Below are 27,450 nucleotides of genomic sequence, written 5' to 3'. Positions count from 1 at the left end.
CACACACGCACGTACGAAGACAAACAGCGCCCCGTCTAGCCTTCAAAGCTGTTGGGGCAAGTGCTGTTAGTGAGCGCCTATGAAGGCCGGCACGGCGCGCGAGCGGGTGGTGTGGCCAGCACCACTCCTGGCTGCCTTTGTCTGTAGATGTTAACTACCTCGCCCGGTATACAGGAGGTCATGGGTTCGATCCCGACACAGATGCCTGTATATTTGGATTTTGCATGTTTCTCTGTGGTCACATGGATTTTTCTCTGGGTCCTCACGTTTCCCCTCCACATTTAGATACATGCGCTTAGAGCATTTGGCTGCTATAAATGTCCACGTGATGATGACGATGAGCCACTTCGTTGACCTATCATTTGTGGCCAGATCGCTTCTGAAAAATAGCTATATAGCTCAGCGGGCCTTATTTGGTAAAATAAAAAAACAGTTAAAATCACTTTTTTAGTTTCTCCCTGGCGCCGTGATATGGGCGTGCGTCCTTCCATGTCTCATGGTGCGTGCCGTGCCGTGCCATGCCCCGCCTTGTGCCTGTGTGGAGACGGCCGGGGTGGGGGAAGTGGGGGAGTGGAGGGGAGTGGCGTCGTGCTTCCTCACCCGTAGAGCAGGAAGAGGGCGAGCACGGCTGGGAAGTTGGTGGGCGAGGTGTAGGCCGGCAGATCGAACACAAACAGGATGATGATGCAGAACGTGGCGGGCACCAGGTAGTTCAGCTGCAGCACAAGCGGCACACGGCCACACGCTTGCTCGGTCGATCGGCGATTCGGTTAGTTAGTCAGGCAAGACGTTTCTTGGTTAGTCGGTCGGTTGGTCGGTCACTCAGTCAGCGAGTTGGTAAGTTAGTCAGGCAATTAATTAATTGATCAGTCATTCAGCCGGTCAGTCAATCAGCGAGTTGGTAAGTTTGTCAGGCAATAAGTTCATTGATCAGTCAGTCAGCCGGTCAGTCAATCAGCGAGTTGGTAAGTTAGTCAGGCAATAAGTTCATTGATCAGTCAGTCAGCCGGTCAGTCAATCAGCGAGTCGGTAATTTAGTCAGGCAGAAAGTTGGTCGGCCAATCAGTCGGTCAGTCAGTCAATTAGCGAGTCGGCGTGCGAGTCACTCCGAGATGCGCACCGCATGCGAGACGCCACTGACCATGTCCCACACGTAGTTGGCAAGCCAGTAGATGACCGGGTCGCAGCCGCTGACGAACTGCAGGTGCTTGGCCTTCGTGGACTTCTCAGCTACCAGGAAGACCACGAAGCTGGCCGGCACGAACGACATGGCCACGATGATGAAGATGGCGATCACCACGTCCGTGCCCTGCAGCCTGACTCAACAGCAGCAGCGACAACGACAACAGCCGCCGTTTGCCACAGCACGTGTGCTCCCCACTTCCACCCGGCGCTCCACTCGTTGTTGCGAGCGTCGCTCCCCTGCCCTCGTTGTTGTTGGAGGGTGGCTGCCTCCGACTGCCCAGTAACGTCAAAGTGCGCCACGTCTCACATTGCCTGGTAGCGCCCTTCACAAACCTCCTCCACGGAGGCCGTTCTTGAAACAGCTGGTACTAGTCATCGGCAAGTAAAACCAGCTTCACATCCTCCTGTACCGCATCAACAATCTCTTCTCCAGCCCAAGCCACGCCCGTATATTTATTTACTTAGTATTTTGCCAGGTAAGGCCCACGGTGCTATATCGCTCTTTTCAGAAGCGACCTGGCCACTAACGATAGCTCGATGAAGTGGCTTGTCATGTCAAAATTTATAGCAGTAGCCAAATACTCTAAATGCGTGATGTTGATTCTAAATGTGGAGAGAAAAACCGGAGGACCCGAAGAAAAATACACACGACCACGGGGAGAGACACGCAAATTCCAAATATGCAGCAGGTGCGAGGGTCGAAGAGATTGAGCCCACGACCTCCTGCATACCAGGAGAGGGAGATGGCATCTCGCCATCGTGGCACCCCGACAACTCTTATCCTGCAGGGAGGGCCGTGTGACTCACAGGTAGTCAAGGGAGAGGCTCGCGCTGGTCTTGTTCATGGGGTGGTTGATGAGCGTTATTCCTGCAACGGGGAAACCGCACGAGCCACCGATCAGTGACCTCATTGCAGATCATCTCCGATTAGCACAATTAGCTACGTACAGTGGTGCGAAAGAAGTTGAACACACACACACACACGTACACACATCTCTACGAGAATCATCGTTATCGAAAGACGGACGGACGCGATGCATGTCACGACGTTAAAACGGTCACCGTAAGCGGCAGGGTTTCCCTTGCTCTTGGGCAGGTTGGCGCGCAGGATGGCGTTGTTGATGACGTTCAAGTAGGTGGGCATGCTGTGGTAGCCCTTGTGGTTGTAGTAGACCTACACGGGGAGGGACACGAGGTCACCGGCGGAGGCCACAGCCAAAGAGAAACGTACGGTGATCGCAGTCGCGAACGGCCGTGGTGGCGAGATGTTAACTCCCTCGTCTGGTATGCAGGAGGTCATGGGTTTGATCCCGTGGCCGCGTGGATTTTTCTCCGGGTCCTCCGGCTTTTCCCTCCACATTTAAAATCTACGTGCATTTAGAGTGTTTGGTTGATACAAGTTTGCATATGATGACAAGCGACTTCGTTGAGCTATCATTTGTGATAGCCAGGTAGAAAAGTTAGAGCTTTGTAGCTCAGTGGGGGGCCTTAACCAGTAAAATAAGAAATAGCTTATATAAAGTTTGATGTTGCTGCAGCAGAAATGCGAACCTGTGCTGCCCGTCGCACGGCAATCTTGCGGATCGAGGCGGGGGCCTTGTTGACGAAGGAGTGTGGGATGGACTTGCGGATGTTTCCAAAGGTAATGGCGCCATACCTGACGAGATACCAACAATCAGTGCAGCCAACTGCAGCTGCCAATGGTCGATTCCTGACCATCTAGAAGACTCCACCAGAGACTGCCCTGTACGTCTCAGCATTGCATCAGAGACTGGTCTGTCTGACTGTATAGAGACCCCAATCATAGACCTGTCTGTCTGTCTGTCTAGACACTCCATCATAAACCTGTCTGTCTGACTGTCTAGAGACTCTATCATAGACCTGTCTGTCTGTCAATGCCCAGAGACCCCCATCAGAGACGCCGAGCAGCACCTGTGCAAGCGGTACTGGTTGGAGGTGAACAGCAGGTACTCGGACACGTTGCGCCCGCTCACGTCCTGCAGGATGTCTCCCGTCACCACGGTGGTGCTGGGCGGGTGTCCGCCCGCGCCGGTCGGGCAGTAGAAGCCGGTCCCGTGCGGGGCGCACACGCAGCGCACCGCCTCGTGCACCGCAGAGCCTGCGGCGGGGCGAACGGCACGCGGCCACACCACCACAAAGACGAAGATCCCCCGTGTAGCCTTAACAGACCGTTGGGGCAAGTGCCGTTCGCGAGCAGAAACACCGAGCCCAGAACTGGGCTCACGGAGTTCCTGGGTGTGTGTCTCTCTCTCTCTCGCGGGGTTCATCAGCGACCTTGAAAACCTCCCGTGAGCGATTAACGCCCCTGGCCGCAACCGTCCCCATCGCTCTCACCGGACGAGGAAGAGGAGGTGCCGGTAGTGCCGGTAGGTCCAACGCCGCTCGTTCCTTCCCCCCGATCGGTCACCGCCGCGGTTGCCGCGGGAGCCGCGACCGTGGCGGTCCCGCCAAACGGCGCCGGCGGCGACGGAGGAAGCGACGGACCGGCGCTGGGCTCGGCCACCGGCAGCGGCACGAAGTTGGAGAGCGGCACGCCCTGCGTGAACGAGTCGAGGCACATGGACTCGAAGCGGCGCGCCGCCAGCGAGCGCGCCGCCTCGCTCAGGTTCGCCGTCTGAACCGCCGCCGCTTCCGCCGCCTCCGCGCTGCTGCCGTTGGCGCCGGACGCCGCCGTCGCCGCCGGCGCCGCGGGGCCGGCGGGGCTTTTGAGGACGCACGTGGCGCCCAGTCCCGAGGGCAGGCGGAAGGTGGACACCAGCTGCTGGGGGCGGGCGTCGGGGGAGCGAGCCAGGCTGGGCAGCGGTGGCGTGAGAGGAAAACAAGATTTTAGTTGAAGAGGGAGCTGCGTAAAGGGCCGCATGGTGGGCTCGGAGGGTCAGAGTGCCGAGCCTGGGTTACAATCCGGGCTTTAACTGCCCGACCACCGCGATCAAAGCCGCGTTTCTCAAGTGTGGTGGTCTCACGGAACAGAGACCCCAGGGGCTCGCATGCATGTTCCACAGACTCGCATATGAGAGCCACAGTCTCACATAGGAACCCCCATAGTATCACACAGCAGACGCCATGGACTCACGCAGGCCAAGCTGTGGTTAGACCTTAGACCGGGTTCTCAAGCGCAGTGGGAGCTGATGAACTGGTTAGCAACGGCTACACAAAAAAAAACTATAGACACCTCAAATGAAATTATTTTCCGCGCTTAATTTTGCCGAATTCCATCTCTGACGATGGATGCACTCGGCTCCGTGATGAAAGATTCTGTGACACACGGTATCTGGTAGCAGTGGTGCACAAGCACGGTCAGTAACCACACCTCAGCACGTGTGACGATAACAGCACCGTGTACATAGAGGACCGCAGAGCTTGGGCAATTGTTGCTGCTGCTACCTCTGTACTCATCTAGTGGTTCCTCCCCCTCGCGCCTCCGAGTCTTCCCCTCCCTCTCTCTCCCGGAGTCGTCCCTTCTCTCTCTCTCCCGGAGTCATCCCCTCTCTCTCTCTCGGAGTCACCCCCTCTCTCTCTCTCTCTCCCGGAGTCGTCCCCTCTCTCTCGGAGAGAGAAAGCGAGAAGGAACGACTCCGAGTCGCTCTCTCTCACGAAAGAGATCCACGCATTGAGAAAACTGAGCTCTGGGGTCGGAAGTCTTCCTCACATGGGGAATCACAATGGCCGTGTCGGCAGGGTCACCGGCCCAGCCCCACTGAGACCACCCCACGCCCGCCCCTCCCCTCATGCCCACCCCTCCTCTCACGCCCACCCCACCCCCCTCACCGGTACTCCTTGCGCTCCTCGTTGGCGAAGGGCACAAAGTTGCCCCGTGGCTGCGTATAGTTGTGGTACTGCGACGGCGTCAGCACCAGCGGGGGGAGGTCGCCTAGGGTCACACGGGCAGAGACGGCGCATGGGCGAGTTCAAGATTAAACTAGAAACTATTATAGGCCCCTAACTGAGCTGTGTAGCTCTTTTTCGGAAGCGACCTGACCACGAATGATAGCTCAATGAAGTGGCTTATCATCATCATCATCATTGTGTAGAAATGTATAGCAGCCAATACTCTAAACGCGTGACGCTGATTCTAAATGTGGAGGGAAAAATCAGAGGACCCGAAGAATAATCCACATGAGCACGAAAAAAGAGACACGCAAACTCCAACTATACAGGATCAAAATCAAACGCATGACCTCCTGTGTACCAGGTGAGGTAGTTAACATCTGGCCACCCCATCTCCATCGTGTCGCCTTGGCAGACTCTTGGGGCAGGTGCTGCTAGCCACCACACCCGGCTGCCTTTGTCTCCCCAGTGCCGATGTTTACACGTCACACCAGGTACTAAGGGGAGGCTAGCAGGGGGAGTTTGGGGCGAGCGGGGGGGGGGTTGAGGCCACGCACTGATCTCGGGCACGGAAAGCGCCACCGTCATGGCGACGCAAACGAAGAAGGCGGGCAGCAGGATCTGGGAGAAGAGCCCCTTGGTGTTGCGCTTGGCGTGGTGCAGCCGCTTGACCAGCAGGCCGTGGAACTGCCGCAGGCGCAGCCACGACTCGTCCAGCGAGTAGCTGCCCTGGCCGTCGAGCTCCGGGGATGGCGTGGCACGCGGCTCCGGCTCTGGGTCGACGGCGGCAGCGGTGCACGGACACGGTAAGCGCAATTACACAACACAATTAGGTGGCTACACGTGAAATATTAGATGTACAAATGCAGAGTGCCCCCCCCCCCCCAATCCCTTTGGAGCTTTTAACAGACTGTTGACTTTGAGCCGACCCACGAGAGGTCCGGACGAGGCTCCGGGACAACGGTGCGCTGTGTGCGACTGCTGCTCGACTCCCCATAACGAAGAGAAAACAAAGCTCTCACATTCAGCTTTAGCAGACTGTTGGGGGAAGTGCTGGTAGCGAGTAGCCCTTAATAAGGCCGGCACAGCTCAAGAGGAGGTGGGTGGTCATCACCACGCCAGGCCACCTTTGTCTCCCAAGCGGTGATGTTTACATACTGCACCAGGTACTCATTTGATGCCGAATCGACCTAGGGGAGGAGGCCCGGGAACCGGGAATCAAACTCAGGTCGTCATAGCGGCAGCACGCCCTAACCGCTACACTACCACTCCCCCATAGATTAGATGTACAGCGATGTACATATACTAAACTAAACTTTACCAGGTAAGGCACCACTCAGCTATGTAGCTCTTTTTCAAATGAGACCTACACAAATGATAGCTGAACGAAATGGGCTCATCATCACGTGGACATTTATAGCAGCAGCCAAATACTCTAAAACGCGTGACGTTGAGAGAGAGACATTCAAACTACAAATATACAGGTGTCCGGGGTCGGGATCGAACTCACGACCTCCTGTATACCAGGCGAGGTAGTGAACATCTCGTCACTGTGGCACACCCACGTGCCGCCCCCCCCCCTCCCCCCACAACAGCCGGGGCCCTCTCACCGCGCAGGCTGGCGGTGTCGGCGTCGTCATGTCCGGCGCGGGCGAGCAGCGGGCCGTACTCGCCGGACACGGTGTACGCGCTAAACTCGTCCCCGCGCACCGAGCCCACCGACGACGACGACCCGGGCGACGTGCCGCTCGTCCCTCCCGCCGAGCCCACGTCCTGGTCGTCCTCCTCCTCCTCCTCGTCCTCCTCGTCGATCCCCGCCGCGGGACGAGCTCCGCGGGCGCCGCGGCCCGGCGAGCGTGCGGAGCGAGCGCCGGTCTTGCCGGCGGCGGTGGCGGAGGCGGAGTCGTCGCCGCCGCTCCTCGCGTCCTCTTCTGAGACAGGGACGAGGGACGAGAGCGGTGCCTCGCACAAAACGCCGAGCGCCCTGGGCCCCGCACGCGGCCGCCTCGCACCGAGGCTGGCGGTGATGGTGGTGGCGCTCGCTAACAGCGCCGTGACCAAACAGTCTGTTAAGGCTGTACGGGGATCTTCGTCTTTAGTGGTAGTGATGGTGACAGTGGGGCGGCACGGTGGCGAGATGTTAACTACCTCGTCTGGTACGCAGGAGGTCGCGGGTTCTATCCCGACCCTGACGCCAGCTGTATATTTGGAGTTTGTGTGTCACTTTCTCTCCCCGTGGTCACGTGGATTTTTATCCGTGTCCTCCGGTTTTACCTCCAGATTTAGAAATCAATATCACGTGTTTAGAGTATTTGGCGGTTATAAATGTCCACGTGATAAGGCACTTCATTGAGCTTTCATTTGTGGCCAGGTCGCTTCTGAAAAAGAGCTACACAGCTCAGTGGGCCAAACCTGGTAAAATAAATGTAGTTTATATAGTTTAAATAGTTTATGGTATTATCGGCCAATTAACGAGCACTCACATGTGGGAGGAAACCAGAGCACCCGGAGAAAACCTACACATGCGAGGGGGAAACACTCTATCCCCGTACAGACGTAACAGGTGGTGTCCACGTTGTTGCTGTACCGCCTTCTCCTGGCAGGGCTAGGGTACAACTTCCTCGTCTGCAGCAGTGGTGGTGATGGTGGCGATGGCAGTGGACAGCTGTGGCAACGGTAGTGGTGGTGTGTGTGTGTGTGGTCGGAGACCTCACCATCCATCGCCTCCTGGGATAAGTCCTCTTCCGACACCTTCAGGAACACCTCCTCCAGCGTGGTGTCGCTCAGACCAAAGCTGCTCAGTTCCAAGTCAATCAAATTCTCCTCCAGGGCCTAATAAGGGACAAATACGAAGATCCCCCCATATAGTTTTTCAACAGACCGTTGTTGGGCAAGTGCTCTTAGCGCGAAGCAACCTATGAAGGCTGGCCACCACCACGCCCGGCCCCCTTGGTCTCCCACAGTGATGACATTTACACTCCACACAAGGTGCCTATGTAAGGCCGAGTTGACCTAGGGGAGGCCCAGAAACGGTTAAAACATTTCATCGTTATTGGTCATGAACGGGAATCGAACTCCAGTCGCTGGGTTTCATAGTGCATCGCGCGAACCACGGCGCCACCGCTCCCCCAACAAGGGATCACACACAGACACGGCCAAACATTTGTTGCATCAAGAGAGCAGAGATGATGAAGATGGCAGGGTGGTGGCGGCGGCGCAGTGGTACTGCTCATGCCTCAAATGACAGCTCAACGAAGTGGCTTACTACCATCATCATCACTGTCGTGTGTATATTGATTGCAGCCATGACGTCGATTTAAAAAGTGGAGGAAAAAAAAACACAGAGAGAGAGAAAGAGACAGCAAGCGTCAGGATCAGGATCTAATCCACGACCTCCTGCATACCAGGCGAGGGAGTTAACATCTCGCCAAGGTAGTGAACATCTTCTGCTCACGTTAGTTTTTAACGGAGACCCTTTGTGCCGTTGTGTGCGCACTGGCAGACATGATCGAGCGAGCGAGTGCTCCTGCTCCCAGCCGTCCACCGCTAGACCAACCAAAAGCCACTGCGAATGATGATGATGATCTCAGTTGGCCTTACCTGGTAAAATAAATGTGACATTTTTTTACTTTTTCATTTATTTCCCCACGTGAACGATCGGAATCGTGGCGGCTGCGACAATCAGAGCGGCGTCGTCGTCGCCGCTCGCCCACCTGGAAAAGCTTCTGGAAGCAGCCCTTGCGCACGGCATCGGCGGGCAGCACGTACGACAGCTCGGTGCTCGAGTCGGACAGCAGGGTCGCGGCGGGAACCACGCGGCAGATGAAGCGCGTCACCCGCGGCTCCCGGCATGGGCTCTCGCCCCCGCCGCCACCACCACCGGCACCCCCCGCCCCCGGGGAGCTTCCGCCGCCCTTCCCGCGCGACGACGACGACGTGGAGGAGGACGAAGAGGCCGACGAGGTGGCTGCGGTGACGTCGGCGGCGCAGCCTTGCGGCTCCGCTGCCAACAGATAGCATCGTCGTCATCATCATCACCACCACCGCAATTGTCATCGCCATCGTCAATCGTCGTCATCCTTGTCATCATCATCATCAAAAATCACCCCCTCTCGCCCCCTCTCACCGCCGCTCTGCTGCTTGACGAGCGTGAGGTGGTACCCGTCGCCGAAGGTGCTCTTGAGGAAGAGCGGCGAACCGAAGCACTTGAGCCGCCCGTGGGAGATGATGGCGATGCGGTCCCCCAGCAGATCCGCCTCGTCCATGTGGTGCGTGGACAGCAGGATCGTGCGGCCTTCACCAAAGATGACAAACCACCCCCCCACACCGCGAGGAACCTCCGATTAGCACGGCTGGCTACGTACACTGCCAAAAGAGGTTCAACGTACTTACGAAGGAAAAGTTCAATGGAACGGACACTCAGGGCCCAGTACCATCAGGACAAGCACCGTGTTCACTCTCTTCCCGTTCCGAGACGTCTGCAAGTTGCAGGGTGGAGGGGGGGTCCCGTTCACCCCCGAATCTCGGAGCCGATGGAATGTATTTATGTTGTGTACGTCATCGCAACGGAACCGGAAGATGACGTACACGTACGTCATCGGAATGGGAAAGAGTTAGATCGTGCGAGATCCTGCTCTGCCAACCAACGTGCGCGGCTCCTAGCACTGCCGAACGCGAGCCCCGCAGCAAATAGGACGAGCCACCTGTCCCACCGACGTAATGCCTCCCCCGCCCCCTTCCTCACCGCCGCTGCGTCCGCCGCGGACATGGTTTGGGAGCGGGTTTCGGCCTACCAGCCTCCTCCTCATCCCCCGCCCCCCTCTGCATGCCGGTCGTGGGCACCTCACCCTGCTTGTACTTGAGGATGAGGTCCCAGATGGCGCGGCGTGCGTACGGGTCCACGCCGGCCGTGGGCTCGTCCAGGATGACGGCGCGCGAGCCGCCCACGAAGGCGATGGCGACCGACAGCTTGCGCTTCATCCCTCCCGACAGCGACAACGCCTTGCTGTGCCGCTTGTTGCTCAGCTCCAGGTCCTCGATCATCCTAGGAGGTGGAGGAGTTGGGGGGGCAGGGAGAAAATCATCATCGTTGCAGTTCACACATTTGAATATTTGAAACGGTCCTGGGATTTCCCCAAGGTCGACTTGGCTATAAATCATCGCACGGGGAATTGTGCGATGAACATCGGCACTGGGGAGACAAAAGGTGGCCGGGAGTGGTGTTGGCCACCCACCCCCTTGTGGTCCGTACCGGCCTTTATAGGTGCTACTTGCAAACAGCACTTGTCCCAACAGCTTGTTAAAGGCTGCTATAGTGATGGGGGGGGTGTCTGTCTCAGCTAAACATATACCCACCACTGAGACGTTGTAGATGTGTAGGGAAACATCATCTGCTCCCATCATCATCATCATCATCACCGCTCCGTGTGTCTGTGCCGTCCCATCTCAATAGGAGGCGTCGTTTTCTCTGCGAGCGCGCATTCACATGCGCGCGTGCAGGCGCGCGTGCCTGCGGGCGTGTGTGCAGTTGCACGCGTGCAATTGCATGTGTGCATGTGCATGCGCCTGCGGGTACACGTGCACGTGTCTGAGGGTACACGTGCACGTGTCTGCGGGTACACGTGCGTGCGCGTGCGTGCGGAGCTAGGCCAGGAGGGGGGTGGGGGGAGGGTGGGACACTCGCTTGTCGGTCTCGATGCGGATGTCGTGGGCCTGCATGCCCTTGAGGCGCGAGTAGAACCACAGGTGCTCCTCCACGGTGAGCTGGTCGAACAGCACGTTGTGCTGGGGGCACATGCCCAGGCTCTTGCGGATGGCGTCCATCTCCGAGCGGATGTCGTGGCCGTAGATCCGCGCCGAGCCCGACGTGGGCGGAAAGAGCCCCGTCAGGATGGACCTGGGACGGGCGCAGCAAAGGTGAAGACATTGCGTGTGTGCGCGTGTGTGCGTGTGTGCGTGTGTGCGTGCGGTGTCGCGGTTAGGATGCTGCGCGACAAACCCGGGGACCCGAGTTTGATTGCTGCTCACGGCCACCAGCACCAGTGACTATTATCCGAACTGGTCCTGGGCCTCCCCTAGGTAGACTCAACCCTAAAATGAGCACCTGGTGCGGTGTCTAGTAAAATATCGCCACCGAGGATACAAACGCGGCCTTGGCGTTGTGCTGTCCCCACCCATCCTCTCTCGTGTGCCGTGCCGGCTTCAATAGGTGCTACTCGCTAACAGCGCTTGCCCCAACGGTCTGTTAAGGCTACACGGAGGGTCTCCGTGTTTGTGCGCGTGTCGTACATGGTGGTGGTCTTGCCGGCGCCGTTGTGGCCCAAGAAGGAGACGATCTGGTTCTCGTAGAGGTTGAGCGACAGGTTGTTGAGCGCCAGCTTCTTCCCCGTCTTGTAGACCTTGGTGAGGCGCTCGATGCACACCACGAGGGGCAGGTGCGTGGGCTCCTTCTCCATCCCACGCGCCTCGTCTACGGCACACACAGCCACGAGTCACGCGCGCAGCCGGGGATCGCGCGCACGGCCGCGAGTCGCACGCTGCCGGGAGTCGCGCAGCCCGGCACGGGTCTCACCGCGGTGGCGGTTCTCCATGGCGCACGCCTGGTCGTCCTCGGTGATGCTGAGCCCCGCGGCTCCACCGGCGCCGCCGCCGCCGCGTCCCCACGGCCAGCCGCTCCACTCCCAGGCGTCGGCGCGGCCGCTGCCCAGCCAGTAGGAACGCTGCAGGGGGAAGTACCAGGGCCGGGGCAGCCCGTACGTGCCTAAAGGCAAAGACAAAGTTCTCCAGTGTAGCCTTGACGGACTTTAGGGGCAAGTGCCATTAGCGAATAGCACCTATGAAGGCCGGTACGGCACACGAAGGGGTGGGTGGCAAGCACCACGCCCGGCCACCTTTGTCTCCCTAGTGGCGATGTTTACACACCATGCCAGGTACTCATTTAAGGCTGAGTCGACCGAGGAGACGCTCTGGACTTATTCAGAATATCGTCACCACTGTTGGTCGTGGTGAGAGAGAATCGAATTAGTCAGCGGGCTCGCAGCGCAGCGAGCGCTAACCAATACACTACCCCTCCCCACACACGGGTCACACACACAGGGGTCACAGCGCAGCGAGCGCTAACCAATACACTGCCCCTCCCCACACACAGGTCACACACACAGGGGTCACAGCGCAGCGAGCGCTAAATGATACACTACCACTCCCCACACACACAGGAGTCACACACACACGGGGGTCAAACACACACACACACACACGGTGTCACAGCGCAGCGAGCACTAACCGCTGCACCGCCGCTACCCATTCGCACGCGCACGCACGTACCTGGGTGCACGGCCTCGATGTACCAGGTGAGCACGCCGTACACCACGCTGTCCAGCAGCAGCATGAGCAGGGCGAGCGAGAGGTTGAAGTCGTCTCCCTCAACGGGCGACTGGCGAAAGGTGTGCCACTGGATGCCCACGCCGGCCACCTCGTACAGCGCAAAGTACTTCGCTCCCAGGCCAAACGCCGTGGTGGACATGAGTGACTGAGCAGGAGGGAGAGGGAGAGAGAAATTCACAGTTTGGATGTTGCATCATCGTCATCGTCTTATTCATTACATGGTTCCTGCAAGTGGTGTGGCAGAAAGGAGAGAGGAGGCAAGAGGAGTCTGTCCATGTGCGAGTGTGGGTGTAGTCTGGACGCATGTGTGGGGTCTGGCCTTGTGTGTGCGAGGTCTGGCTGTGTGTGTGTGGTGTGGCCATTTGGGGTCTGTGCGTGTGTGGTTTGGTCACGTGGGGTCTGTGTGTGTGTGGTTTGGCCGTGTGTGTGTGCGAGTTCTGGCTGTGTGTGTGTGGTGTGGCCGTGTGGGGTCTGTGCGTGTGTGTGGTTTGGTCACGTGGGGTCTGTGCGTGTGTGTGTGGTGTGGCCGCATTGGGTCTGTGCGTGCGTGTGTGTGTAGTCTGGCCACAGCGGTCTGTGCGTGTGTGTGTGTGGTGTGGCCGTGCGTGTGGACTGCACCAGGAGCCGCCGCCCCAGTGAGACTCACGGCGATGCACTTCTCGAAGGCCGTGATCTTGTCGTGCGCCACCTCCTCACGGATGGCGACGTACATGTACGGCACGTAGCTCAGGAAGTACATGATGCCCCCGCACGCCGCTGCCATGCGCGCCTTCGAGTAGAGCACACTCACCAGGAAGCTGAGTATACACACAAGACGAAGATCCCCCGTATAGCCTCAAGAGACTTTTGGGGCAGGTGCTGTCAGCGCATAGCACCTGTGAAGGCTGGCAAGGCACTCATTTGAAACCGGTCCAGGGATTTTGGTTGTGTGGAACCAATATTGCCAGCAAACCCGACTCTGCTGACGAGACCGTGTGTGCCAAAACCGGTCCAGAGATTTGCTTGAATTGGGATGTGTAAAACCATTTCCTTTTTACGTTGAGAGACAGATAGAGGCAACAGACTGCTTAATTCACAAGTAAATGCTCATTAATTGGCCGATAACACCTTCATGTACAGAGAACTGCAGAGCTTAGACAATTGTTGGTGCCGGGTTCATCGTGCAACGGCTGCCTTCTCGCTCCTCGTCCATTCTCTCTCCGAGTCGTCCGTTCTCTCTCTACGAGTCGTCCGCTCTCTCTCTCTCTACGAGAGCACGGAACGACTACCGTGCAGCGGCTGCACAGTGTTTCAGCTTCACTGCCTGATGAAGCTGGTTGTTGTTGTAACTACCAGCAAAACGTCACAGGACTCAAATGGCAAATGTTGAGTGTTCAACCTCCAACACACAAGCGGTGTGCTGAAGTAGTCACTAATTGGCACGTTTTGTTTACGTGACAAACCTAGCCGATGGGCTGTGTCGGGTGGTGGCAGGTTAACGACCCGTTCATATTTACGCGATCTAAGCCAAGAATCTTTATTATGAATTTCTATCAATTCTATTTAGTTATTTATATTCTCTGCAACGTCGCCGACGACCGCGTTTGCCCTTCGATTAACACCGCTGCTGGCGCTGCTGCTGCTGGTTACTGCCACTCACCAGAACATGACGGTGGCCAGGGCGTAGATGGTGAGGAAGAGCCAGATGATGAAGATGTCGCTGTGCATGAGCACCTGGCCGTACTTGAGGATGACGGTGAGCACTGCCACGGTGATGGAGAGCTGCAGGAAGCCCGTGATGAACCACGCCACCCAGTGCACCGCGTTACTCAGACCCATCATCTTCATCACCTGGAAATGGGAGAACCGGCATCGTGCCAATCGTCATCATCAAAACTATCGTCATCGTCGTCAGCATCACCGCGTTCCTCAGCCCCACCATCTTAAACGACCTTGCTGCAGGGATCTGGCGTCATCGTCACCACCACTGTGGCACTGCTTTTTGTGCGTTAGTTTGTTGTCCTTCCCCCGCACCTCCGATGAGCACGGTTGGCTACGGCGCGAAATAAGTTCAACGTATGTACATCATAATCGTCGTCACCATCGTCACCATCGCGTTACTCAGCCCCATCATGGCCTGGCGACAGGGACCTGGAATCATCAGCAGCGTCGTTGCCACCGATCCCCACACGCCTACTCAGGGGATGATCGTCCACTTTGCTCACCGAGTAGCGCAACGGCTGTGTGCCTCCACTCCCGTCCACTCCCCGGCGGCACGCCGGTGTCACCACAGCATTCCCGCCGATGCTCAAACCCTCACCTCTTTCAGACGATGCTCCTTCTCGGCCACGATGTGCTGGATCATCATTGCCACGGAGTAGACCCAGGAGATGACCATGCACAGCGGCATCATGTGCTCGATGACGAACAGGAAGCTGTGGCGCAGTTGCGCGTGAGAGAGGGAGAGAGAGAGTGAGAGAAACGGCACCACTGCCGGTGCCAGGCGGCTATGCGTTCACGGCTACAAACACAAACCGACACAGAGAACACTCAACCACACTGGGAGCTGGAGCATTCACAATCCTCACAGTAGCTGGCAGGGAGCAGGAGCACTCACTCGTCACGTGTGTAGCAGGGGTATGGGAAGAGCTGCACGTAGTTGCCGGGCTCCACCACGTCGTGCCCAACGAACGTGTTGATGATCGCTCGCTCGATCATGTCTGCCAGCACGCACACGACGGCACAAAGGGACTCCGTTAAAAACTAACGTGAGCAAGATATGTTCACTACCTTGGCGAGATTTTAACGAGTTCGCCTGGTATGTAGGAGGTCGTGGGTTGGATCCCAACCCTGACGCCTGCACATTTTCAATTTGCATGTCTCTCCCCATGGTCGCGTAGATTTTTTTCCAAGTCCTCCGGTTTTTCCCTCCACATTTAGAATGAACATGCATTTAGATATTTTTGCTGTTATGAATTTCCACATGATTAGCCACTTCTCGTTGAACTATCATGTGTGGCCAGGTCGCTTCTGAAAAATAGCCATGTAGCTCAGTGGGCGTTCCTAATTGTTGTTAGTGCCAGCTACGGTCCAGGTGAAGATCAACATACATACATATGTACTGCCCATAGACTAACACTGCCCATAGACTAACACTAGACCTCCGATTAGCACGGTTGGCTACGTACGGTGGTGCGAAAGAAGTTCAACGTGCATATGTAAGTACACGCACACCGCTGATGCTGCTGCCCCACCTCTCTCTCACCTTGGATCCACACGAAGCCATAGAAGAAGTAGTACTGCCCACCAGAGTTGGGTCCGGGCCTCCAGTAGGCGCGCCGGATCTCGTTGGTCTTCTCCGTGAAGCTCGAGTTTTGCCGGATCTTGTAGATGACATGCGGCGGCAGAGCGCCGTGCCGGTCCGTCTGGAAAATGACGCCTGGCGGGGGGGTGGGGGGGCGGAGGCGAGTGGACATGGTCATCAACAACAATGACGACGACAACAACCACAACAACAACGACAATGATGACAAGAACAACAACGACAACAACGATGACGACAACAGCATAGGTGGTGGTGGTGGTGGCGCAGTAGTGACGCTCGTGCCTCACGGAAAGAAGGGTCCCCCCCGGGTTCGATTCCCGACTGGGGCGCCTTTTGGTGCGGAGTTTGTACGTACGTACGTACGTATTGTATGTACGTGGAACTTCTTTCGCACCGCACATAGCCAACCGTGCTCATCAGAGGCGTGTGGGTTGTGCCCTATCCTCCAGAGCGCGAGTGACGGTATGGAGTGCGTGTGCACATTCTCCCCTGGGACCTGCGACACGTTTCCGTCCGCGTTCTACAGCGAGGGGCCGGAGGGCGAGGAGGTTCGGGAGCTCACTGGCGAAGACGGTGACGTTCTCGTGGTAGGCGCGGTTGAGCGTGTAGTTCACGATGGCGTCCTCCGTGGGGAACCCGCGGAAAACATCGACGCTCACCTGCAGCGAACGCGGCGACAACATCGTCATTGTCGTCATCATCAACATGAAAACTAAACTATTTTTATTTTATCAGGTAATTGTTGCGTAGTGTGGAATAGTGTCGTGTATAGTGTAGTAGTGTAGCGTGTCGTAGTGTAGAGTAGTATGAATGTTGAACTTCTGTCGCACCGTAGCCGACACTACCAACAATGAGGAAGGCCCACTTAGCTGTATGTAGCTATTTTACAGAAGCGACCTGGTCACAGGTGATAGCTCAACAAAATGTCTATCATCATGTGGACGTTGATAGCAGCCATGTGTTATAAATATGGAGGGAAGAACCGGAGGAACCGGAGGAACCGGAGAAAAAATCCACGCAAATGCCAAACATACAGACGTGATCGAACCCACGACCTCCTGCACACCAGTCGAGGTAGTTAAAATCTCACCACCGTCGCACCCCTATCATCTTAGCGATAGACAAAATCACCACCGTCCAAATTTTTATTGTATCTTGTGTAATTTCAGCCGGCAGGGCCCAATGAGCTGTTCGGCTCGATTTTAACGAGCGTCCTGCGATGGCACCGATGTTGAACAGTATAGATAGTTGTGAGCAAGGTTACGCAGGGTCGCAATACAAACAGCGAGTATTGGTATGCGTGCGTCACATGCTATGTATGTCTGTTGAACTTCTTTTGCAGCGTACGTAGCCAACTGTGCTAATCGGAGGTGCGGGAAAGGAACTTGAGTTTCAGGAGTGAATGGAAGTTCTTCACGGCTGGCAATCATTGAATTCCCAAATCAATCATGACCGGAGACAAATCAATGTCATCGTCAATATCATCACCGTAGACAAGTCATCATCATCCGTGGAATAGGTCCACACTGACCTGGGATCACATTACCATTATCAACAACTTTAATACCAACATTGTCAATTGCATTAATGAGGCAGAGACACAGGGCAATCAATCATCATCAGCACCATCACTATCAAGTTCAAATTCCTCACCATTACCAACATGATTATCACCTCCAAATCAGCATGGTTAGCTACGTACGGTACTAAAGAAGTTCAACATACATGCATTATCGACCAGTCATCATCATAACCATTCCAGGCAAATCACCATCATGAACACCACAATTATTCACAGTAAACGTTTTTTGGTTACATCGCGTGAATATAAGTGCGTCGTCTGAATAATTATGGTCGCGAAAGCCTCCGTGTTAACCTAACATCACAACCACAGCCGCAGTCGTTCACCTTGGACATGAAGCGGGCCCACCCGCAGGCTGCGTTGTCGATGACGTCCAGCTGCCTGAGCACGACGGAGGCGTTGGGCAGGGGCTGCGCGGCGCCATCCAGGAGGCCCTGGCGGAGGTGGCCGCCCGACAGGTTCAGCAGCTCCGGGTGACGCGACAGCTCCTCCACCAGCTGCGGCGCAGTGGCACGCGGGGAAAAACAAAACGCGCTCACACCGGGAAGTGCGACGCGATGGCCGGTTGTTGGAGGCTTGCCGATGACGGGGTACCGGCGGTTTCACGATCGGCCTCTCTGGAGGCCGGGGCTCGTGAAAGACGCTGCTGGGCAATTTGAGGCAGTCGCCCTCCAACGTTAGCGGAGGGCAGCGGAGCGAAGCTCACAACAGCAAGCGGAGCGTTGGGCGGCGGACACGCGGCGAGTTGGCACAGTGGGGAGCACCGATGGCGCTTCTGCCAGTCATCTCAGTCAGTTAACCCATGGCACTTGGGGCTGTTCCGTGACCTCCTGCCAGCGATCATTCGACACTCCACATGACCTTAGAGTGCACCTAGCCTGACACAAGTGCCGTGGTGACGTCACCGCCACTTCGTGGCGAATGGCGGTTGTTGTTGTTGTTAGGGACCCCCTTGGCTCTAGGGGTACGGCATTAGGGGTTCTCACCTGGCGCCCCCAGCCCATGTGGTCGTGGAGCTGGCCCCCTTGCAGCACCGCGCGGATCTTCTGCGAGGCGTTGAGCCACAACTGGGCGTAGCGCGTCACGTTCCCCAGGAACGCAAACGTCTCGTTCGCCTGCGGACGATGCGGCGGGGACGCGGTCGGGACACGGGGACCAAGGTACACAGTGGGGACACGTGGGACAGTGGGGACACAGGGGCACAGAGACATGAAGACACAGTGGGGGTACTGAATTAACGAGTGTACATATTTAATAATAGAAATTGAATACACGTAGTATTGGTGCTATAGTTCTTACAGCGAAAGTGGAGCGGGATCAGCGGGGAGAGGTAGGAGAGTGCGTGGAGACGAGTAGAGTGAGATGAGAGGGGAGAGGGAGCAGAAAGTGCGTGGAGGGAAGTGGAGTGAGATGAGAGGAGAGAGGTTGGAGAGTGCGTGGAGGGGAGTAGAGTGAGAAGAGAGAGGAGAGGCAGGAGAGTGCGTGGAGGGGAGAAGAGTGAGACGAGAGGGGAGAGGTAGGAGAGTGCGTGGAGGGGAGTAGAGTGAGATGAGAGGGGAGAGGTAGGAGAGTGCATGAAGAAGAGTAGAGTGAGATGAGAGGGGAGAGCCAGGCAGGGGTGAGTCACGGAGTATGCTGGGGATGGTGAGGAGGGCGACGTTGTCGTCGATCTAGGATTGGGTTGGGGTTCAGCAGAGGGATCGGGGGGGGGATGTTTGCGCCATGCCGACCGCTGCGGTGAGCACGTGGACGGACGTGCCAGCGGCGAGACCCCTTCTCGTCGCACTCCGCATCACCTTTTGGATGACCTGGTCGGCCTGCGATCCGGCGGGCGCATAGAGAACCTTGGGGTTGCTCGTCATGAGGTGCACAAGCAAGCCCAGGTTGCGCTGCTCCTTGCTTGTGAAGCCCAGGGAGCTCATGTTCCCCTGCTTCAGCGCTTCCGGGTTGATCTCTCTGTGAGCACAGCAGCAGCAGCAGAACGCAGCAGGTCAATGCGGTCGTAGCCGGGGCGACCACGGTGGCGATGGCCGCGACGCTGCACGTGGCGTGGCCTGTAATCCAGCGCTGTGGAGGTAGGAGGAGCCGTAACTCTGGCTCTGCCAGGAGAAGGCAGTTCATAACATTTCTAGAAAAACACACAAATGAAACTAAACTCTTTTTTTTCTTACCAGGTCAAGCCTACTAAGCTATTAAATAATCTTTCAAAAGCGACCTGGCCACAAATGAGAGCTCAACGAAGGGGCTTAAAATGCGGAAATGTACAGCAGCTAAATAATATAAATGCGTGATGTTGCTTCTAAATGTGGAGGTAAAAACCGGAGGACCCAGAGAAAGAATCCACGCGACCACGGGGACAACACGCAAACTCCAAATATACAACGGGCGTCAGGGGTCGGGATCGAACCCACGAGCTCAGGTGGGTAACATCTCCTCGCCACCACGGCACCCCCCATACAAGAGAGGCGACGTCATCGCTCCGCGTCTCCGCTCGTGCCGGCACGGCGCTCACTCACCGCTTGTTCCCACACAGGATGGGTTGCAGCCCGGCCCAGAGCCGCACGAATCCCGAGAAGTGGTTCTTGCCGCCGCCGTCATCCGCCGCGTCCTCGTCGTCATCGTCGTCGTCTGCCACCGCATCCTCGTGCGGCGCTCCCTCCGTGCCGTTCGGCGGCGCCGCCGTCGATGTCGCGTTCCCTGCCACCGCCGGCACACGCATGTACGTACGCACATATGTTGAACTTCTTTCACACCGTACATAGCCAGCCGTGATAATCGGAGCTGCGGCGTCTATGGGTAGTGTTTACTCTATGTGCAGTGTTGAGTCTATGGGTAGTGTTGAGTCTATGGGCAGTGTTGAGTCTATGGGCAGTGTTGAGTCTATGGGTAGTGTTGAGTCTATGGGCAGTGTTGACTCTGTGCAGTGTTGAGTCTATGGGTAGTGTTGAGTCTATGGGCAGTGTTGAGTCTATGGGTAGTGTTGAGTCTATGGGTAGTGTTGACTCTATGGGCAGTGTTGAGTCTATGGGTAGTGTTGAGTCTATGGGCAGTGTTGAGTCTATGGGCAGTGTTGAGTCTATGGGTAGTGTTGACTCTATGGGCAGTGTTGAGTCTATGGGCAGTGTTGAGTCTATGGGTAGTGTTGACTCCATGGGCAGTGTTGAGTCTATGGGTAGTGTTGAGTCTATGGGCAGTGTTGAGTCTATGGGCAGTGTTGAGTCTATGCGCAGTGTTGAGTCAATGGGTAGTGTTGAGTCTATGGGCAGTGTTGAGTATATGGGCAGTGTTGAGTCTATGGGTAGTGTTGAGTCTATGGGCAGTGTTGAGTCTATGGGCAGTGTTGAGTCTATGGGTAGTGTTGACTCTATGGGCAGTGTTGAGTCTATGGGCAGTGTTGAGTCTATGGGTAGTGTTGACTCCATGGGCAGTGTTGAGTCTATGGGTAGTGTTGAGTCTATGGGCAGTGTTGAGTCTATGGGCAGTGTTGAGTCTATGCGCAGTGTTGAGTCAATGGGTAGTGTTGAGTCTATGGGCAGTGTTGAGTATATGGGCAGTGTTGAGTCTATGGGTAGTGTTGACTCTATGGGCAGTGTTGAGTCTATGGGCAGTGTTGAGTCTATGGGCAGTGTTGAGTCTATGGGTAGTGTTGAGTCTATGGGCAGTGTTGAGTCTATGGGTAGTGTTCAGTCTATGGGCAGTGTTGAGTCTATGGGCAGTGTTGAGTCTATGGGTAGTGTTGAGTCTATGGGTAGTGTTGAGTCTATGGGTAGTGTTGAGTCTATGGGCAGTGTTGACTCTATGGGCAGTGTTGAGTCAATGCGCAGTAAGTATGAATGTTGAACTTCTTCGCACCGCACGTAGCCAACCGCGCTAATCAGAGGTGCGGTGGTGACGTCGCAAGGAGGGAAGCGTGGCGGGAGGAGTGACTTCGCGGGCACGGAAGCAGCGGCGTCGTCACCCCGCATATCACAACCTGCCCATAACTGGACATATGTGGAAAACAGCTTCATAGCTCATCGGATTCCTCCAGTCTAAATAAAGATTCCGATTCTGATCACAACGCCGCCCCCCATTTCATCACGTAACGAGTGTGGGGGGGGGGGGGGGGAAAGACGGATGTCCTGAAATGCCACGCTTGTTAAACAGGGGCCCCTACAATCATTATTCATTTATACGTGAACTACATTTTCTCGAGGTAGATATCAATACGAACAATACCAATGTTTGGAGGGTTTCAAGATGGGCGACCACCGCACCCCCCGCCACCCACCGCCTGGGCCAGCCACGCCGCTTCTCACCCGTGCCGAAGGTGGTTACGTTGCCGGCTCCGTGGCCGTCGGGCTCCTGCGGGGAGGAGGTGGCGCCGGTCCCCCGCCTGGTGGCGCAGGCGCCCTTGGGGAGGAGGCGAGCCAGCCCCGACAGCAGATGGATGTCCCGCAGCAGCTTGTGCAGCCGCCCCACGTCCTCCAGCAGCTCCTGCAGGCGCTGCCGCGTGCCGCTGGCGTTCATGCGCTCGAGGTCCAGCTGCCGCACGGGGGTGGTGGGGGGAGGGGGTGGCAACGCGTCAGCGAGCGGCGCGGCCGCTGCACGCGGCGTGGGGCCCCTGATCGACCACAGGAATCAGAATCTTTATCTACACTGGAGAAATCCGATGAGCTGTAAAGATCTTTTTCACAGATGTTCAGTAGGGGCCAGGTTTAGAACGTTACGACGACAAACAATAGGATAACATAATAGGAGTGCAAAGTATAGGAGAGGAACGGAAATCACTAAAAATATATGTCTATGTTGATCTTACCAGGTAAAGCCCACTGAGCAATTAGCTTCCGTTTCAGAATTGGCCTGGCCAAGAATGATAACTCAACGAAGTGGCTCATCACGTGGGACTTCATTGCAGCCAAAAACTCTAAATACTACACGAAGTGAACGTTGATCGTAAATGAGGAGGGGAAAAACCCGGAGGACCTGGAGAGAAAAAAAATCCACGTGACCACCGGGAGAGCACGCAGCAGTGAGGGGGTTGGTGGATTGCCAGCAAAGTGTGCGGACTATTCTCCATCTGTTACATCCGTGCGGAGTAAAGTGCTGCCCCCCACACATGCGTGAGTTTTCTCCAGGGCGCTCCGATTTTCCTCCTCCCACGTACAAAACACGCATTTCGTTGGCCGATAAACACCTCCATATATAGAGGACCGCGGAGTTCAGGAAACTGTCGGAGCGCCGGCTTCTCACCAGCGCGTGGCTGCTGGCTTCCCACTCACCTGTGGCTCCCCCTCCTGGTGCCTCGAAACCATTACGTCTGTACGACAGCAGTACAAGTCGAAATCATTATATTATTCTTGATTTGAAGCTTTAATGACTGCAGGCATTCATACTCTTGGGTTCTTTCGGTAAAGTCACGTAGGTGGAAAAAACAATAGATCCCGACGTTTCAATCGCCACACAAGCAACCGTCTTCAGGTTAAGATTTTTTGAAGACTATTATTTCTTCTACCTACGTGACTTTATCATTATAAGCGACCGTCTATGGCGGCTTCTTTCCCCCCACGCCATTCCGCTACCCTACCTGTTGCACCACCTTCGCCGGCTCCACCTGCTGCCTCAGCTCCAGCGCCAGGCTCGAGAACGCCGCCAACGCCTCGCCGCCGGCGCCGCCGCCGTCGTTCCGCCACGGAGGAGCGCCGGCCGCGCCGTCGGCCGCCTGCGTCTCCGCCCCCGCCGGGCACAGGCGGGACCGAACCTCGCGCAGGCCACCCTGGGCCGCGGCGCCAGACGGCCGCAGCAGAAGCGGCCGTGGCGGTTCGCCTTTGTCGGTGGCGCAGGCGAGGCGGAAGAGCTGCGTTGGGGTGAGCAGCACGTTCTGCGGGCGGCACGCAGGAAGTGAGGGGAGAGGGAGACGTTGCTTGGTTCGATTGGTTGGTTAGTTTCGTTACCGTCGTGCGTGAACTGTGATCCATCAACTAAAACTAAACTAAACCCGGTAAGGCCCACTGAGCTAAAATGCTCTTTTTCAGAAGCAACCTGGCAAATCACAAATCATAAATGGCTTATCACCACGTGGACATACATAGCAGCAGCCAAATACTCTGGAAGCGTGACGTCGATTCTAAATGTGGGGAGGGAAAAACGGGAGGACCCGGAGAAAAATCTACGCGACCACGGGGAGAGAGAGAGACACATACAGGCGCCAGGGTCGGGATCGAACCCACGAACTCGTGTCTACCAGGCGGGTTCGTGAAACACCTCGTGGCGTGGACTGTTTGGACGAAGACCTCTCCCCCAAACCGTCGGGGTGTCTCGCGGTCCCACGATTCCGACCTGCGTAGCACCGACGGCACGAGCCCATTCCATCGCTCCGTCTCTCTCCCCCGGTGGGCGTCCACATCGGGCGCGGTCCGTCCTGCCGGCTGCCGCTCCCCGGTCGTTACGCCGAAACCGGCGGCAGTCAACCTCGAACCACCGCGCTGGGTCCTACCCAGGCCCCCCTCTCACTTCAATTGCTCGCAGTCAAGTTGGAACCCAAGCAACCACGTGGGTTGCAGGAGAGGTGTCTAGACCTCGATTTGAATGTGTCCTAACACTGCACGCCACCCTCGCGTGCCTCAAAGGGCCAGAGGAAAACACAAGCCGCTACTCGCCCATCATGACAACAATGCTGCCGATATTGATGCTACCGCCGCTTAAAACTCACACGTCCGTGCAAAGGGGCAACACTCGATCCCGTACAGACGGAACGGGTGGCATCCACACTCCGCTGTACCACCGTTCCCTGGCAGAGGCAGGGTACCGGCTCCTCCTGGAGCTTCACAACATCCGTGCGGTGATCCACCAACCCCTCGCTGCTGTTGCTGCTGCTGCCTCTACAGTGCTGGATCACATATTGTGGATTTGCTCTCCAACACACCGGTGTGCTGTACTAGTAACGAATTGGCACGTCCTGTTAACGTGGCAAACCTTACTAATTGGCTGTGTCGGGTGGTGATGGGTTTAACGACACATTTATATATTTACTTGACCCAACCCAAAAAAACCTCTACTATGGATGACAAGCTACGTGCAGCAACAGCAGCAGCGTAGTCACCATCACCACCCGGCCGATGATGACACAACTACTACTATCACTACCATTGCCGCCGCCGGCGCTACGCAGCTCCACCGACCTGCAGAGCACGCACGAGCGAGGCGCCGCTGCCGTCGCCATCGCCGCCGTCCTCCCCCCCTGGCCGATTGCTGCTGTTGCTGCCGCCGCCTTTACTGCTGCTGGCATTGGCGAGCCCCAGCGCCTGTGCGAGGGCGGACAGCAGCGCCGGTCTCTGCGAAGCCAGCGCCGGGTCCTGCAGCGCCTGCTGCAGAAGCCCCCTCTGCAGGTTCCTCCACTTGGACACCAGCTGCTCCTAGGACAGCAACGGGTTAACGGGGGGTCAGCGGGAGATCCCTCATTCTCCAATGCTGCCACACCCCCATTGTCTAGAACATCCTCCCGCTGGCGATGTTCAAGAGCTCGATGCTTGCCATGACGGGAGGGCTCCAGGAGAGAATTGGTGTCGTTTTACCGCTCTTTCTCCTCCGTTGAAGGAGCACAGACTACAGTGGATTACTTATATAGTCCATCATTCGGGTTGCATCCTGTGGCCTCCCCTAGGTCGACTCGGCCTAAAACGAGTACCTGGTGCATTGTGTAAACATCGCCACTGGGGAGACAAAGCCAGTCGGGCGTGGCGCTGGCCACCCACCCCCTTGTGCACCGCGCCCACCTTCATTAGGTGCTACTCGCTGACAGCACTCGCCCCAACAGTCTGTTCCAGGCTACACACGGGGGATCTCTGTCTTTGTGTAGAGCTGCCCACTTACCTGGAAGGCCGGGATGCTGTTGGAGTCGCCTTCTTCCTTGTCCCATGCGTCCTTGGGCACCAGAGGGTAAGAGCCCAGGAAGAGGCGGTACAGCTGGAGGAGAACCATCGCACGGTCGTCATTGTCGCCAGGGTGACGTAACGAGCGCAGCTCTGCGTGGTGAGCGCCCTCCACGTGCGTGTGCGCGCGGGAGCCTTCAGGAGGTGCTACTCACGGCCAACACCAGTGAAAGTTATCTAAAACAATACTAGCCTCAAATCAGTACACGGTGCAATGCGTAAATATCACCGCTGGGGAGACAAAGGCAGCCGGGCGTGGTCCTGGCCACCCACCCCCTCGTGTGCCGGCCTTCATGGGTGCTCGCCAACAGCACTTGCCCCAAAAGTCTGTTAAGGCTATACGGGGGATCTTTGTCTTGTGTGTGTGCGTGTGTGGAGTGGGGCAATTGTGGAAAGAGCGGATTAGTTTCCAGAGTGGGGAGTGGTGGTTACCGCACTGCGCTACAAACCCGGCGACCAGAGTTCGATACCCGCTCATGCCCAACACCGGTGACAACTTTACGAATCGGTCCCGTAGCCTCCACTAGGTCGACTCAGCCTTTAATGAGTACCTGTTGCAGTGAGTAAAACATCAGCACTGGGGAGAGACAAAGGTGGCCGGGCGTAGTTCTGGTCACACCACCCCCTCGCGCGCCGTGCAGGCCTTCACGGGTGCCATCCCGCAAACAGCACTTGCCCCAACAGTCCCGCGGGGGCTACACGGGCGACCTTTGTCTTGTGCGTGCCCACCTCTCGCGTGTCGATGGGCGAGTCCAGCAGAGCGGCGGCCGCCCCATCGCTCAGCGAGAGGTTCCGACTCAGGAAGTCACGGAAACTCTCTGGGTCTCTCAGCAGCGTGGAGAGCGTCAGGTCTGTACAGGGGCGAGGGGCCGGTGGTTGAGACAGGACACAGGAGATCACGGGCGGCTCACAGCTCCGAGACACGACAATGAGGCGCCGTGGTGGAGAGATGTCGACTACCTCGCCTGGTATACGGGAAGGTCGTGGGTTCGATCCTGACCCTGACGTCTGCTGTATATGTGGAGTTTGCGTGTTCTCCCCGAGGTCGTGTGGATTTGCCACGGTGGCTCGGAGATGTTGACTACTTCGCCTGGTATACGGGAAGGTCGTGGTTTGATCCTGACCCTGACGTCTGCTGTATATGTGGAGGTTGCGTGTTCTCCCCCAGGGCGTGTGGATTTGCCACGGTGAATAGGAGATGTTGACTACCTCGCCTGGTATACGGGAAGGTCGTGGGTTCGGTCCCGACCCTGACGTCTGCTGTATATGTGGAGTTTGCTGGGCAGTGGTGGTGGCTATGCTGCTGCACGTGGCGTGACCTGTGACCCAGCACTGTGGAGGCAGCAGCGAGGGTTGGTGGATCACTGCACAGATGTTGTTGAACTCTCTTGTATGTATCTAGAACTTCTTTTGCACCGTACGTATCCAACCGTGCTAATCCCGTAGGCATCGAGGAGGAGCCATACCCTGGATTGCCATGAGAAGGCGGTACAGCAAAGGTAGACTCCACCTGTTTTAAAGGATCGAGCGTTGCTCTCTCGCACGTCGTTAATTGGCTGCTAACACCTCAAATATACAGAGGACCGCACAGCTTGAGCAATTACTGGCACCAGATCTCTGCACGGCTGCCTTTCTAAAGCGTTGAAGTTGAAAGCATTATTATTATAATAATTTTTTGTGTTTGATAGAGCCACCGTCTTTTAAGCCAGGGCATCTCAAGAGTGCCTTGCACGCGATAAGCTACTTGCATCGTTATGTCATCTCAATAACATTTGAAAGGGCACCCCCAGTGGCAGCTGTCCCTGTGTGGCACAAGTTGACTGCCAGGAGCATAAACCATCATCACGCTTACGCCAATCATCCGTGCAGTGGCTTTTGGCGAGCCATTGAACAAAGATGGTTACTGCATCACGCGCTTTCAGATGCGCTTCTGCGGCCATCTGGAATCCTCTTCCATCCAATATTAGGAAGCCACTGGAGCCATGCACTTTTAAAATCACCTAGAGATTGACAAACTCATTTCTCTAGAACTGCTTTTAGTGTTTAGTTTGTTGCCCTTCGCTACGTACGGTGCAGACTCTAACACAAGGGGATTGGCACTGCCTACTGCAAGGGTTCCGATTGGGCCATTCATCACATGACACGACACTGAAAGCACAATCATCAGAACACAAGCGGGAAAGAGACCGCGTGCGCTGCGAATCCGGCGACGAGAGTTTCATCCCTGGTCACGGCTA

The 27,450-nt window shown here is 56.6% G+C and overlaps 1 protein-coding gene across 2 annotated transcripts in view; it reads right to left on the bottom strand.

The window, feature by feature from the left end:
• LOC133360233 (ATP-binding cassette sub-family A member 2-like) overlaps nucleotides 1-27,450 on the bottom strand; it is a 56,809-nt gene that overhangs the window by 12,321 nt on the left and 17,038 nt on the right. Inside the window, exons 5-37 of one of the 2 annotated variants that reach the window (XM_061578871.1) lie at nucleotides 25,943-26,064; nucleotides 25,155-25,247; nucleotides 24,464-24,697; nucleotides 22,870-23,163; nucleotides 21,602-21,827; nucleotides 19,820-20,000; nucleotides 19,100-19,259; nucleotides 18,290-18,418; nucleotides 17,630-17,800; nucleotides 16,284-16,380; nucleotides 15,662-15,835; nucleotides 15,014-15,116; nucleotides 14,717-14,831; nucleotides 14,057-14,247; nucleotides 13,064-13,214; nucleotides 12,358-12,562; nucleotides 11,606-11,794; nucleotides 11,323-11,503; nucleotides 10,718-10,930; nucleotides 9,882-10,078; nucleotides 9,161-9,328; nucleotides 8,748-9,037; nucleotides 7,749-7,866; nucleotides 6,645-6,965; nucleotides 5,592-5,807; nucleotides 4,975-5,077; nucleotides 3,541-3,998; nucleotides 3,118-3,304; nucleotides 2,737-2,842; nucleotides 2,248-2,359; nucleotides 1,993-2,053; nucleotides 1,142-1,316; nucleotides 601-716 (exon numbers count right to left, since the gene is read on the bottom strand). In XM_061578871.1, the coding sequence (XP_061434855.1) occupies nucleotides 601-716; nucleotides 1,142-1,316; nucleotides 1,993-2,053; nucleotides 2,248-2,359; nucleotides 2,737-2,842; nucleotides 3,118-3,304; nucleotides 3,541-3,998; nucleotides 4,975-5,077; nucleotides 5,592-5,807; nucleotides 6,645-6,965; nucleotides 7,749-7,866; nucleotides 8,748-9,037; nucleotides 9,161-9,328; nucleotides 9,882-10,078; nucleotides 10,718-10,930; nucleotides 11,323-11,503; nucleotides 11,606-11,794; nucleotides 12,358-12,562; nucleotides 13,064-13,214; nucleotides 14,057-14,247; nucleotides 14,717-14,831; nucleotides 15,014-15,116; nucleotides 15,662-15,835; nucleotides 16,284-16,380; nucleotides 17,630-17,800; nucleotides 18,290-18,418; nucleotides 19,100-19,259; nucleotides 19,820-20,000; nucleotides 21,602-21,827; nucleotides 22,870-23,163; nucleotides 24,464-24,697; nucleotides 25,155-25,247; nucleotides 25,943-26,064 (5,857 nt within the window). The remainder of the gene's footprint in view (nucleotides 1-600; nucleotides 717-1,141; nucleotides 1,317-1,992; nucleotides 2,054-2,247; nucleotides 2,360-2,736; nucleotides 2,843-3,117; nucleotides 3,305-3,540; nucleotides 3,999-4,974; nucleotides 5,078-5,591; nucleotides 5,808-6,644; nucleotides 6,966-7,748; nucleotides 7,867-8,747; nucleotides 9,038-9,160; nucleotides 9,329-9,881; nucleotides 10,079-10,717; nucleotides 10,931-11,322; nucleotides 11,504-11,605; nucleotides 11,795-12,357; nucleotides 12,563-13,063; nucleotides 13,215-14,056; nucleotides 14,248-14,716; nucleotides 14,832-15,013; nucleotides 15,117-15,661; nucleotides 15,836-16,283; nucleotides 16,381-17,629; nucleotides 17,801-18,289; nucleotides 18,419-19,099; nucleotides 19,260-19,819; nucleotides 20,001-21,601; nucleotides 21,828-22,869; nucleotides 23,164-24,463; nucleotides 24,698-25,154; nucleotides 25,248-25,942; nucleotides 26,065-27,450) is intronic. The other variant, XM_061578872.1, reaches the window with a different exon arrangement.

The sequence above is a fragment of the Lethenteron reissneri genome, chromosome 67, assembly GCF_015708825.2.
Source record: "Lethenteron reissneri isolate LAM-NWPU_2019-01 chromosome 67, ASM1570882v1, whole genome shotgun sequence".
Taxonomy (NCBI): domain Eukaryota; kingdom Metazoa; phylum Chordata; class Hyperoartia; order Petromyzontiformes; family Petromyzontidae; genus Lethenteron; species Lethenteron reissneri.
This window is presented reverse-complemented; position numbering and strand designations above follow the sequence as displayed.